The sequence below is a fragment of the Electrophorus electricus genome, chromosome 10 (assembly GCF_041902795.1).
Source record: "Electrophorus electricus isolate QZ-2024a chromosome 10, ASM4190279v1, whole genome shotgun sequence".
In the NCBI taxonomy this organism is placed as follows: domain Eukaryota; kingdom Metazoa; phylum Chordata; class Actinopteri; order Gymnotiformes; family Gymnotidae; genus Electrophorus; species Electrophorus electricus.
In genome coordinates, this window is record NC_137506.1 from 25,307,844 (window position 1) to 25,321,182 (window position 13,339).

At 40.6% G+C, this 13,339-nt stretch overlaps 1 protein-coding gene across 4 annotated transcripts in view; it reads left to right on the forward strand.

Annotated features, from left to right (window-relative positions):
• The window catches only part of sptbn5 (spectrin, beta, non-erythrocytic 5), a 43,597-nt gene that overhangs the window by 9,114 nt on the left and 21,144 nt on the right, over positions 1–13,339 (forward strand). For all 4 annotated transcript variants that reach the window (XM_081721017.1, XM_081721015.1, XM_081721016.1 and 1 more), the window contains exons 10-37: positions 466–619; positions 927–1,127; positions 1,457–1,663; positions 2,083–2,245; positions 2,373–2,509; positions 2,655–2,858; positions 3,131–3,283; positions 3,436–3,566; positions 3,756–4,007; positions 4,724–5,011; positions 5,090–5,333; positions 5,485–5,624; positions 5,707–5,806; positions 5,936–6,106; positions 6,393–6,557; positions 6,920–7,146; positions 7,512–7,698; positions 8,125–8,325; positions 8,428–8,541; positions 8,631–8,788; positions 8,871–9,003; positions 9,127–9,272; positions 9,575–9,689; positions 9,774–9,884; positions 10,026–10,205; positions 10,290–10,493; positions 10,765–10,914; positions 11,187–11,291. In XM_081721017.1, coding sequence (XP_081577143.1) covers positions 466–619; positions 927–1,127; positions 1,457–1,663; positions 2,083–2,245; positions 2,373–2,509; positions 2,655–2,858; positions 3,131–3,283; positions 3,436–3,566; positions 3,756–4,007; positions 4,724–5,011; positions 5,090–5,333; positions 5,485–5,624; positions 5,707–5,806; positions 5,936–6,106; positions 6,393–6,557; positions 6,920–7,146; positions 7,512–7,698; positions 8,125–8,325; positions 8,428–8,541; positions 8,631–8,788; positions 8,871–9,003; positions 9,127–9,272; positions 9,575–9,689; positions 9,774–9,884; positions 10,026–10,205; positions 10,290–10,493; positions 10,765–10,914; positions 11,187–11,291 — 4,741 coding nt within the window. The remainder of the gene's footprint in view (positions 1–465; positions 620–926; positions 1,128–1,456; positions 1,664–2,082; positions 2,246–2,372; positions 2,510–2,654; positions 2,859–3,130; positions 3,284–3,435; positions 3,567–3,755; positions 4,008–4,723; positions 5,012–5,089; positions 5,334–5,484; positions 5,625–5,706; positions 5,807–5,935; positions 6,107–6,392; positions 6,558–6,919; positions 7,147–7,511; positions 7,699–8,124; positions 8,326–8,427; positions 8,542–8,630; positions 8,789–8,870; positions 9,004–9,126; positions 9,273–9,574; positions 9,690–9,773; positions 9,885–10,025; positions 10,206–10,289; positions 10,494–10,764; positions 10,915–11,186; positions 11,292–13,339) is intronic.

Sequence of the window (13,339 nt, forward strand, 5' to 3'; positions counted from 1 at the left end):
TATAGCTGGGTATGGACTATTTTGGGTCATTTCAAAACTTCTACTTTGTTCTGCTCCCTTGTGTCAGTCTGGTATATCACTGCTAACATCAGTCATTGCACATTGTCTTTTTTGGTTTTCATTCCCTCTGTTTAATTGCTTGCAGTGATCACCTTATATCTGAGTCATCTTTAGTGCTTATCAGGGCATCAGATTTTTCCAGAAAAATGACTTCCATATAGGATAATGGTTGACTATACATCTTTAGCAAAGCAAAGATTTTAAGTTAAATATCACCTATCCCAATATTCTAAATGTGTAACAATAATGTATGTAGCAACTGCTATTTTTATTTCCTTTTTCTTCACTGAAATCTAAACATCTTCAGGATAAGGATACAATCTTAATGTCAATGTATAGATGTAACAAAAAAGAATGTATACAATACCTGTTGTGAGTGGTAGATAAACTACTCTGTTCCAAAAGGAGGAAAGCACTGGAAGGGCAGCTAAAGCTCTTTGAGTTCTTCCATGACTGTGAAGAAGTAGAGGCATGGATCTATGAGAAGTGGATTTTGGTCCAAACAACACCACTGGGCAGAGACCTCAGTCAGATTCAACAAGTTATTCAGAACCATAAGGTTTGGCCTTTTGTGTAACACAGTGCAAAAATGTTAAAGATAACCTGCTGTTTTCATAAAACCATCTGAACTTTTCATAAAATCATCGGAAAGTTTCATGCTTGAACATTTGAGCCAATTCAGTTTTACCATGAAATGTAAAAGTATCCAATGAGTAAAGTAGGCATGTACATGTGTACTGCCAAATTATGTTGTCAGTAATTTTTTTTCATGTGTATTTTAGCTGGATGCTAATAGATAAACTTGTTTAAAGCTTATTAAAAAGTGCTTCCAAGCAGTGCAATGAGCAAATTTTGTGTGTTTCAAGGCTTTGGAGGCAGAAGTGCAGTCACAGGAGTCTCTGTGCTCAGGAGTTGTGTCCAGAGGTCAAGAGCTGTGCAGAGGGAGGCACCCCAGTGAAACGGAAATTCATAAATGGATCCAAACTTTGCAAAAACAGTGGCAGCAGCTAAGGGACCAAGTCACCTATCGCAAGGACAGACTGCATGCTGCTAATGTCATCAAACAGGTAGATGTTGCTATCTCATACCCTAGAACCACATTTAAGTTACCTATATGAGCTTATATAAATGTATATATAATTGTTTCCCTCATTCAGGACAATGGTAGTGCTTTTTAATTAGTATATTAATACATATTATAAAATAAATATGTAAATTATATTTTTATGTAGTATGTTACATGTAAAATCAGCTTTACAGCCTTAACAGGTACTTACAAAATAGCTAGTTGTAAAATGTGTTATAGAGACATCCTAAATTTGCTTACATACGTGACTATTATTTGAATACAGTGTGATTATCCCTTTTCACTTTTTTACACTTTTTTTTCTCACAGTATTTTACAGATGCAAGTGAGGCCAACTCATGGCTTAATGACCGCAGGCCCCTGCTCAGTAGTGAGGATTATGGGAAGGATGAGTTGAGCACTAGTGCCCTGCTCCAGCGCCACCAGAGGCTGGAGATGGAAATGGAGGTATATGCTTTAGAGGTGAAGAGGCTTGGGGAGCAGGCCAAGAATGCCGCGCAGCTCACTCCCTTAACAGTGAGTAATAATGACCACAGGAACCACTAGGACCTTCTGCCAGTTTTCACCTTTAGTCTGGGCCTCTTTAGCTCAAGCATACGTTTGTGAACATATTTTATAACATATTTAGATTTTCATGTGTTCTGTAGTTCTTTGCATGGAAATAATTATTCTTGTGTGATTCATGTGGAAATATTTTTCCAAAGAATGTGTTAGAAAACTCCTTATAATGTTGTTGGTGTTATAAGTGTGTGTGTGTGTGTGTGTGTGTGTGTGTGTGTGTGTGTGTGTGTGTGTGTGTGTGTGTGTGTGTGTGTGTGTGTGTGTGTGTGTGTGCATGATTCTTAATAGAAATGGACAGTATTTCAAGAGGCATCTTATGATTTAACTTTGAACAATAAAAAATAGCAGCAATAGTTTCATTTAATTTCATTCAGATGGAACCTCAGCAGAGCAAAATGGTCCACTACAGTGATTCATCGGGTGATGAAGGAAAGTCCTTGAAACAAAAGGGAAGAATTTCAAAGAAAAACAGTGGAAACTCCACAGCCTCACAACAGACACAGGAGTTTAATGCCAAAATTAGATTTAAATACAGAGGTAAGAAATTTGTGCCTTCTTGAAGAAGTCTGGTACATACTAGTTCTGTTAGTCAGGATTTAATGGATGTCTTTCAAAAGAACAGCACTGAGCTGTGTAGCTTGATCATGTGCGTTTTTCTCTTCAGGCATGACGTTAACTTGGGATCGTGGGGAAATGGTGACAATCCTCAGCAGAGAGAAAGATGATAAAATGCTTTTACGAGATAGTAAAGGAAATGAGCAACTAGTGCCTTGTACATATGTTACACAGTTGCCATCAACTGTAAGACTCTCCACATGAGACTATAAATCAATTAAAAAGTCATTACAATTTATGACTTTAATTTGTTCCTATGAGATTTTTTTATGATACACCCTATTATAATTTTTTTCTATCTTGGCCTACAATTTTATGTTCGAAAATGCAGCAAGCACCGCCTGCGCCTCCAGATGTGGCTCCGAAGAGCGTGAGGCAAGAAGTGAGCCGGCCCCGACGCAGCCGCTCCACGCGCCGCAGCACCGCTGAAGTCACCTCTGCCTCGATGCCAGACCCACACTTCCAGAAAGACACCATAGAGAAAACACAAAGTGACTTAGAGAAGGACTTTAACAGCCTCTATGAGTTAGCACAGGTGAACATTATAGCCTTCTAAATTCACACATAGCATCTATAAAACTTTCTTCCTATTTCTCTCTTTTTGATGGAGAAGAGGGTCAAAAAACAAACATGCAAATGACTGTATTTGAATGAGATATTGGATGAAAGAAATGTAGTTACACTGTCTTTTCTTGATTTTTGCTAACTTTACTAACTACACTAATAATTTGTAAGGACTTTAATCCTTTTCATAATTGTATAGAATATGTTATGGTTTGAATCTCTGAATCTTGTTTTTGTCTGTAGTCAAAGAAAAAGGTCCTGGATGAGACTGCTCACCTGCATCACTTCTACAATGCCTGTGAGGAGTTTGAATCCTGGATGGAGGACAAGGAGAACATTCTCAACACATTCAGCTCTGATGCCGACAACATTGAAGTGGTACAGGGCAAATATGAGGTGGGTGTTCTCAAATACAAGAAACCCACTGAAAGCAGCCAGTAGATTAAAAAAATACACACTGTGGGAAGACATACATGGATTTTGCCAGATGTGCACCCATGCATTGTTTGAAGCAATTGCACTGAATGAATCATTATTTCCATATAAAGAATTTTCTCACAGAGCTGGCTAGTGGGAAGGGGCAAGTTGATGACATCACCAAACTGGGTGAACACCTTGTGAAAAAGCTGCACAGCAGAAAGAGAGAGATTCAGTCCAAACAATCCCAAGTTGGTCGCAGGTAGGAGAAAAGAAACTTATACAACCACTCTCTTTCCATCACAGTAATTCTTAATACCCACATCTTCACTGTTCAAACTAGTAAGAATCCAACAAAAAGAGAAAAAAACTGATGGACACACAGACAAGTGACAAAGTTTTTGTACTTTAATTTCCTCAGATAAACTCGAAATATATTCTTTGTCATTAGGTGGGAGCACATCCAGGCCCTGAAAGATGAGAAGGCACATGAACTGCTCAGCTCAGCTGACATCAAGTCATTTTTGGACACTTGCGAGGACACCAAGACCCAGCTCTGGGACAAGGTGGCCCAGCTAGATGTGCTTGACATGGGCTGTTCCCCTTCCACCCTGCAAGCTGAAGAACGCAGTCAGGCCCAGGTTGAGAGGGAGATAGAAGTCCTTGAGAGGAAGATACAATACCTAAAAAGTGTAGCTAAAATGTGAGTATGAAAGTTTCAAGTTTCCAGTTCATTTTTTATGTGCACAGAAAGTACATTTGTACATTGAAATGCTTGTGTGAGGCTCAGGTGCACTTCAGCTGTGTAAATTGCAAGTACAAATATAAAGGGGAGGGGGTGTAGCAGAGCATACCTTTGTTGATAATGTCTTCTTATTCCTGAAACCTAGTAAAACCTTAGTATTACACGGCCCGAGTGCCACAGGGCATGGGGCAGGATGCACAGACTCCCTTGACTGTGAAGGACGTTTATTGACATAATACATAGATGACAACGGTGGCACTCACATACAACATTTACGGTAATCATGAGTATGCAATTAACGAAGAACACATACACAGCAACACGTGACTCACACAAACCAACTTTATGGCTACAGAGATCGATATTAACACATACGTAGTGACAATGACCAATGAGGATGCACAAACAGGGTTTTAAATAGACAGACAGACATTCAACATTAAACCCTGTGCAGGTGTGTGCAATCCCGGGGGACGTGGTTACAAACAATACACACGGGAGTCCCCCTGCACACGGCGGGCCGTACCACATGACTCATGGGGGGAGGAGCCTTCTGTGACAGAATGTAAAATTTCTGGGGGTTTGAAAAATTATTGTTCATGTGGCAGGTGAGTAATTATTATGTAATTGTATTTCCTGTGACTCATTATATTTTCCCTGCATATGTGTCACAGGAAACAGGACTGCAGTCCCACTGAAAGCACTACCATTATGGCGGAGGTCTGTGCTTTGGAAGATCTTCTGCAGCAAGTCAAAGCCCAGGCTAACAAGAGGCAAGGCATGCTGTCTGAGGCTCAGCACTTGCAGCTCTTCCACAGGGAGTCCAAGGATCAGCTGCTGTGGGCTGAGGTGGTGGAGGAGGGTTTGCTGGGGGAGGAGAATGCCTCCGACGTAGCCTCTGCTCAAGCTCTGTTGAAGGAGAACCAGGAGCTGAGGCTAGAGATTGAGCAGCAGCGAGCAAGGTCTTGAAAGAGCAATAGAACAGTTATATTTGTAAAGTGAAACATGTAATAGATTTTTTAATAGTGCTTTTTTCCCAGGTTGAAAGGCATAGAGAAGCTAGGTGAGTCTTTAGAGATCTCATCTGGGGCCAGAGGCACCAAAGATGTCCAGCAAACAATGACCAAGCTTAACCATAAATGGGACAGGTTGGACAGACTGTGGGTCAGTCGAAACCAGAGGCTACAGCAAGGACTTGAACTCCAGAGGCTGAACATGGAAGCAGACAGAGTAGAAGCAACAATGTCTGGTCATGAAGCCAGACTAAAGGTTAAGGACCTTGGGGTGAGTTCTGCTTTAATATGGAGAGTATATATTTCAATGACAGGCCCTCAGTAGAAAAGCAGTAGCTGATGTGAAAGTTCTAGTTTCCAGTACTGTTACTTCCAAACTGGTTTAATTTTGTTCTAGTAACGTTGGTGATATTTATGTGCAGGACTCTGTGGATAGCGTTCATAGTTTGCTTGGCCGGCAAGATGAGCTGGAAGGTTTGCTCGGAGCTCTTGACAAACAAATTAGGAACTTTCATGATAGAAGTCAGGAACTCATCAAGAAACGTCATTTTGCCTCTAAACAGTGAGGACAACTCTATTTTATTTCTATTTCTATTATAAAATATTCTACTGTTGTTCTCTTTCATGGTAACTTGTTTTGTCAGGATTCAGAAGCGATCACAGGCCATTGAAGAAAGAAACAGAAAGGTCAAAGATAGCTGTAAACAGAGAAGACTGGAATTATTTGCCTCAAAAAAGTATCAGGTATTACTCATGCTTGTGTATGACTGCTGAGTCATTACAATAGCCAAGGAATACAGACAGAACAACCTGTTTTTAAAACTGACTAAGGAACCATTTTATTTTTGGTGGTTTTCTTTTTATCTGTGGTAGGAGTTTTACAGAGATGCAGATGAGCTGCTGCTTTGGATGGAGGAAAAGTTTAAAATAGCAGAAGATGAGTCATATAGAGACCCCACCAATGTCCTTCACAAACTCAAAAGACACGAGGCTGCGGAGAAGGAGATGCAGGCCAATCAAGTCCGCCTGGACAGACTGAATAAGGTATGCTATGGAAGGTATACTGCAGCTGGCCTTCCACCTCCTCTTAGGCCATTTAAAACAGGTGACATAATAATTTATGCCCAATATCAAAAATAAAATCACAAACAATACACAGATACAATATTGTGCTCTATGACTGGGTATTCACTAATGGAACCTAACCAATCAGCATTAAAAAGTGGTGGAGTAAGTGCTGACTTACTGATTGTTCATTCATCTTTCTTAAAGGCATCCTGATTCTTTCAAAATACATGTCTGTAAGTGGAACTGTGTTTTACACAACAAGGTAGGAGAAGAGATGCTGGCTGAGGACCATTACAACAGTCAGAGTGTCCAGAGAAAGTCTAAGCAGGTGCAGAGCTGCTGGAGCGAGCTCCAGAAAAAGATGGCAGAAAGAGGAGACAAGCTAAGACAGGCCGGTCAACAGGAGCAACTCATGGAGTTACTGCAGGTAAGTCTGTCCCACTGCTGAGTGTCACCATAGAGATTATCCTAAAAATTTGACCTAATATAATTTTACATGTCTGTCACTGATATACTGAGGCCTAAAGCTTTTTGAACCAATATATGCCAAGAAAACGGCCACTTCCCGGTTTTGAAATAAAATAAATAATCAGACCCATTTCAGATTCATAAGAAGGTGACAAATATAAAATAAAGACCTTCCCAGTCTTTATGAATGTACAAGATCAGAATATGACTTACTGACTATCATAGCTAAAATCAAAATCCAAATTTTAGGTGAAATTTCCATTTAGAATATTTAATTCCAGTTTTCTGACCAACACCCATGCCATAATTGTTGACTTTTAGGATGCCAGAGTGAAAACTGAGGAAATTAAGCAGATGCTGCAGTATGCAGCTAAAGGTCATGACCTCCGCTCAAGCCGGCAGCTTCTGAAGGAGCACAAACAGCTGGAGCAGGAGGCTCAGGAGCTGGCTGGCAAAATCAACTCCATCATCACCCGGGCCAAACACCTGGCTACTATCCATTTCGACTCTCAGAGAATCCTCCATGAGACAGACACCTATCTGAAACTGTGAGCTTACCAGAAGCTACAGATTGTATTTTCATATTTTTCAATTTTTTTAAATTTATTAGTAAGAAAAGTGGCTCAATGTTTATACTATGAACTGTATGTTATGTTGATGAGGGAGCCACAGTGATGTAATAGATGGTATTGTCAGTTTTTTGTACTATCAAATATTCTTCTGGTTAATGTACAGTTAAATCCATTGTATATTGCTTACACATTAATGCAGAGTTACTGTACATAAACATTTAAAACTTAAATATTGTAATTGACAATCATCTTATATTGTAATACACACTTAATTCTTTTTATGTATTAAACACCTGGACATGCAGTATTTTCACTAGGTTTGCCATTGTTCTGTTTGAAAGGTTTAAGTCCCTACAAAACCCTCTGGATCTTCGTAGAAGCCAGCTGGAATTAGCGGTCACCCTCTACAGCTTCTACCATGATGTGGATCTGGAGCTTACTTGGATCTCTGAACATCACCCTGTAGCAGATACCAGTAGTTATGACAAATCCCTGACTGGGGCCATCAACCTCCTAAAGAAACACAAAGTATATATGATCATTCCATAATATTAATCACATAATCCCATATATGATTACGTGAAGCTGTATCTTGGATTGATATCCCTTTTATTCTGAAGCAGTTTTCATTTTTTCCCCATATGGCTTTGTTTATAGGAAAAACATAGGGTACTTTGTTTGAAGTTCTAAATTGTCCTTCCCCAATACTGTTTTCCTCCAATCATCATGAGTTTTCTCTTCCTGTCAAACTGTTTGGTGATTCGACTCCTTGGAACAGTCATCTCTACAATGTCTCTTTATGGAATATGCTGAAAACGACAATACTCTGTTTATCAGAAACATTCCAGTTATGGATCCTTTATGAGAACTTCATTCATGACCTCCCATGTTACTTAGCCATTCTATAATTCTGTTCAAGATGTCTTTCAAGTCTATGTCTTTTGGATGCACCAGGAGTTACAAGTAGAGATTAATGGCCACAGTCAGTATCTTCAGCGTGTATTGGACCGAGGGTGGACCATGGCCAAGTCCAGCCAATGGGATGGTCAAGAGGTGAACCAGAGATGTGACCACTTAACTGCAGAGTGGGAGGAGCTAGTGGATGCCTGTGAAAAACGCTCAGCCCACCTCGACAAAGCAGTCACGCGGGAACGGGTAGTTACACCACTGCAGCCTACTAGAATCTCACATTCAAGATCACTAGAATGTGCCATGACAAAATATGCCTTTGCAGTAAATATAGATAATTATTTGCAGATCTTGCTTGACTGTGCTGAGCTGGAGACCCGTCTGTCTGAATTATCAGCTTTGGTCAGTACTGACTATGGCAAAAATGAATTAGCCACACAGAGCCTTATGAAGCAGCATCGGGTAAGTAGAAATCAGTAGGATGCTAGTCTCTGCTGTACCATGTTAATTAGTGCTGGAGGTACAGATCTGGTGCTGCTTTATGTCTGCAGGCAGTGGAAGGGCAGATTGAGGTGCATGCTGCCCAGGTGGATGAGCTCAAGTCCAGTGTAGACCAGGCCGTGCGTGCATGGGCTTTGGAGGAAGTGAAGAGACCCTACAATCACATCAGAACTCAACTAAGTGAACTACATCACTCAGCCACAGTCAGGTAAATTACCAAAATGTAATTAAAGCTGTGTCAATGCCTTAGATGCACCCCTTAACAAAGCATTCATGGTTTGCTCCAACAGAAACCAAAGATTAAAAGAGAGCCTCCACTTGCATGAATTTAAACGCGAGTCTTCTGAACTTGAAGAGTGGATAGCTCAGCAACTCCAGGTTGCCTCCTCTGATGACTATGGCTCTGATTATGAGCATGTATTGGTGAGGCTTATAAACATGTGATATGAACCAAGCCAAAACCATTAAATAAAGTAAATATTTCTTGATTTTTTTTAATGGATGAGAAGTATTAGTGGTATCAATGGGTCACCTCTTCTGTTACAGCAACTGCAATTGCTGTTTGACGTGTTCCTCAAACAGTTAGACATGGGCCAGGAAAGAATGCGCGCAAACAATGAGTTAGCTCACAAGCTCATCAAAAACAACCATCCTGAGATAAAGTTCATTCAAGAAACACAAGGGTTGCTTAGGTACCTATACCTATATTTACTCTGAGTGTCACCCAGAAAAAAATACCACAGATACATTTTACAAAAAATATACAGCATTGTCTGCCACAGAAGAACTTAAATTAAATTTCTATAGTGATCTACTTTATGCTCACATAAAAGTGGTAGTTGTTATTGTGGTTGTCTATTTCAATTATGCAACTACTATTACAAGAATTCTACAAATTGCATTATGTGTTATGGTTGGATGTGTAATATTCGAGGAAAGAAATTTATACTATTTTATAGAAACTGCAATATAGATATTTATTGTTTTATATCAGAGAATTATGGGATGAGCTGCAGCATTTGGCCAAAGATCGTAAAGAGTGCTTGCATCAGTCTGAGAAGTGCCACAAGGTCTATAAAGACTTAAATGATGCCCTTGGACACATCCAGGTACGTAAACCCCATGTGTACTAGAAGGTGTGCCTGTCCAAAAGACTTTTAAGCTAACCTTTGCCTTTTACTGAAATCTAACAGGACAGGCACAAAAGCATTCCTGATGATATTGCCAAAGACCTGCAAGCGGTAGTTCTGCAGCTAAGAAAGCATGAGTCTTTGGTGTACGAGCTTGCAGGAAATGAGCAGCAGGTACTGATAATGTCCACATTTTTTCCTCTAAATTATGAACCTGATACCTGGTCTGGAAAGATGCAATAAAATGTCTTCTGGAATGGAAGCAGGTTTGATGCTGTCGTAGTTTCTGATATGTGTTTGCTTGCTGTTTTACAGCTGCAGGAGCTGCTGGATGCCGCAGACTCCATTTTGGATGTGTGCTCTCCAGAGCTGAAAGGACAGATGTTGATTCAGCAGCAGGAGGTGATGGAGGGCTGGGAGAGACTCCGCATGCACATGGAGTGCAGAGAGGAGCAGCTCAGACTTGCTAAGCAACGCTACATCTTCCTCAACACGGTAACATACACATAGGTATGATTAGGTACGTTGTCATAGCTCATAATTCAATTTCTATTCCACTTTTTCTTTGTGGTCCCTTAGGTGCAAGAGTATTCTCTGTGGTGTGCTCAAGTCCTGAGCGGGATGAAGGCAGAGGAATCTATTCGTGATGTGGCCACATGCAACCTGCAGCTTTTGCAGCATCGGCAACTGCGGGCTGAGATTGTGACCCGTGAGGAGACATATGCCCGAGCTATAGCCATGGGCCAGTGTCTACAGGAGCAGGACAGTCACACTGCTAGGGAGGTGAGTGTGTCTGGTGGGAGGTGATTTAATCTGTTTGTAACCTGTCTGTTTCAAAGTCAGCACTGAAGTTACCTTCATGTAGTGTATATTTTAGTCACCAAATTAACATCAGTGACAAGCAACATAGCACCTTAAGTGTAATATAGCTCAGAATTGGCATGTCTTACTACATTTAGACAATTCAGTGCTAACACTTGGACAAAATGTAGAAAGAGGTCATTTTGAGTGTGAAATCAAAGCTGTGAAATGTAAATGTGTATTTTGGTTACAGGTTCAAGGAAAACTGAGTGCAGTGCAGGATGAGAGGGAGAAAATGACAGATAAATGGGAATCCAAGCAGAAATGGCTAGAGAACACCTACTTGGAGCAGGTGTTCTACAGAGACATTGAACATATGGAGAAGCTCACCAACTCCCAAGAGGTTAGAACTAGGAGGCACAACCTTTTTTTGATTGCCAAATTATATTTATTACCCTAATTTCACTAGGATTTTTTGTTCATGAAACTGAGATTAAAATCATGTGTTATGGAGGCAGATTTCAAAGAAACTATGTTGCTTTTTAACTCAGGCATTGTTTTCCATGACTTCACTAATTTACAAGTAATAATGAATCACATAGCATTTTAGTGTGTAAAAAATGAAAATTGGCTCGTTTTTCAGAACAAACTCTAATTCAGATCAATACTTTACAGGTGCAGCTGAACAACAGTGATTTGGGAACAACAGTGGATGAAACAGATACTCTAATCAAACGTCATGAGGCCTTTGAAAAACTTCTTGGCACTCAGGAAGACAAGGTTGAGTAACCTGCATACTATTCAGGTCATGGTCATTACAGCTCATAGTTGGTGCAGATTGTATATTATTTGTAGTACAGATTTGCAATAAAGGAGTTATGTACAAGTGCTGTAGTGAGTCTGTGTAGGCCTTTTTAGACAAGGAAAGTACACAGAATCTGGTATTCCATGCACACATTCAGCAGCAGGTAGAGAAAGAGGAAGACTACATGAAGTTTACATGAAGCTTAGCATGCAGAGGATTTTATGTTTATTTAACTAACCCTACCCAGATTGCCCAAAACCAACATCAGAAATAGGTGTAGCTGAAAATATGTTTATGATAACTGAATTGATTAATTATTATGACTTCACAATTTATTAAATAGATACTAGTTATTAGATATTAGTTATGCTATGATTATGTGTATACTCTGTTGTGTAGTCCAGCAAAAGCTAAAATCAGAATGCTTATAGAGCACTTTTTTTCTTTAATGCAGTGAAGAACATCATGAGTTATGTAAGATTCCCATGCGCCAATCTGAAAGAAGTGCAAAGTGTACTGAGGGAGTAGATATACACAATAGCTGGGGTGGTAAAGCTATAGCTGGGGTAGTTCACTCTCGATCTCTTAGCAATTAAGAGAATGTTGACCAAACTATTGACCAAATAATTTTTTAACCAAGATTGAAATAAACAAAGCAACAGCACTGTGAGTATAACTACAAAACAAAACATACATTGTACCCATAAAAAATGCAAAGGCAGTGCATAATGGTGCAGGATGGTTTGAATACAATCAGCCCAGACAATGTAGTTCATGTCTCACTTTTATGACCTTTAATCAATTAAAAAAGTCACAGGACATAGTCATCCAAGGAGGTATAAAATAAGTAGAATTTGGTGTTGATAACTTGGCAAAAATAGGCTAATAATAAAAATAAACCAATAAGCTCAAAGGTCAGAAACATCTTGCTCTTAAGTCCTCTGCAGAAATGTATGGTAAAACAAGGCCAAGCATGACCACTCACCTAATACTGGTCACGATACGGCCCTACCCCCCTCAAATGTGTGTGTGTGTGTAGTGCCATGCCCTCTTGTGTCGTTCACCTGATCCTTGTTGTGTGTAATTGTCATGCATGTATATGTCTTGTGTCATGTCGTCAAAGTTGTCGGTGTTTAACCCAGTGTGTATCGTATGTGAACACACAAGAAGCTTAATGTATACGGTCGTTGTGTTGTTAATGTTTGGTAAGTCTGATGCTATTCTTCGTGTTTGTTACTTTAAATAAAGACCAGTATAATTGAGAAGACTTGTCTTGGCATCCTACTCTCAACACGATCATTACAGAAACGCCGACTGCTAAGGGATACAAAAAGAATCCTATTCTGCCCACGGTCTGCTAGTGGGAGCAAAGTACCTGGCGCTACTTCCCGAGGATACCAAGCACGCGCAGGAGGACAAGAGAAGAGCGACTCACACGTTTGCCGATATGATGGACGCATTCCTAGGGAGGAACACAGCTAGTATGGGAGTTGCAAGGTTCACTTGCCTTGCCCAGGACTTGGGTAAGCTCCTCCAGGAAGGGGAGGCAGCTGAGGACCCATTAAAAATCCCGGGGAATCCTACTAGCATCTCCTTCAATGGCCCCAAAAGGGAAGGGATCGTCTCCCCTACTCCTTCTAAGAGGAGGAAAAAGAAGAAAAGAGACTGTGCTCCCTCAGAGGCCTCTTGTACAACAAAGCCTTTGAGCCTGGAGGAGCCGTCATGCATTTGCTCAGAAACAGAGCTGGCACTTCTTATCGATATGCTCCACCCATATTTAGAGGAGGAGGGTCAACCTGAGGGGTTGACGGAAGATCCAGGAGATTCAGGATCAGACACAATGGGGGTCGACGAGCCCTCGATGGACCAGGAAATTGAGAGCTATAATGAGGGACAGGAGTTCCACTACGACTCATGCTCAGAGGCGGGATCCGAGCACACCCTCTCCTCTCACATGGAGGAGTTGCCCCTGGAGGCTCTCTCAGATGTGGAGTCAGAGTATTCCGTGGACTCCTGCATTGAA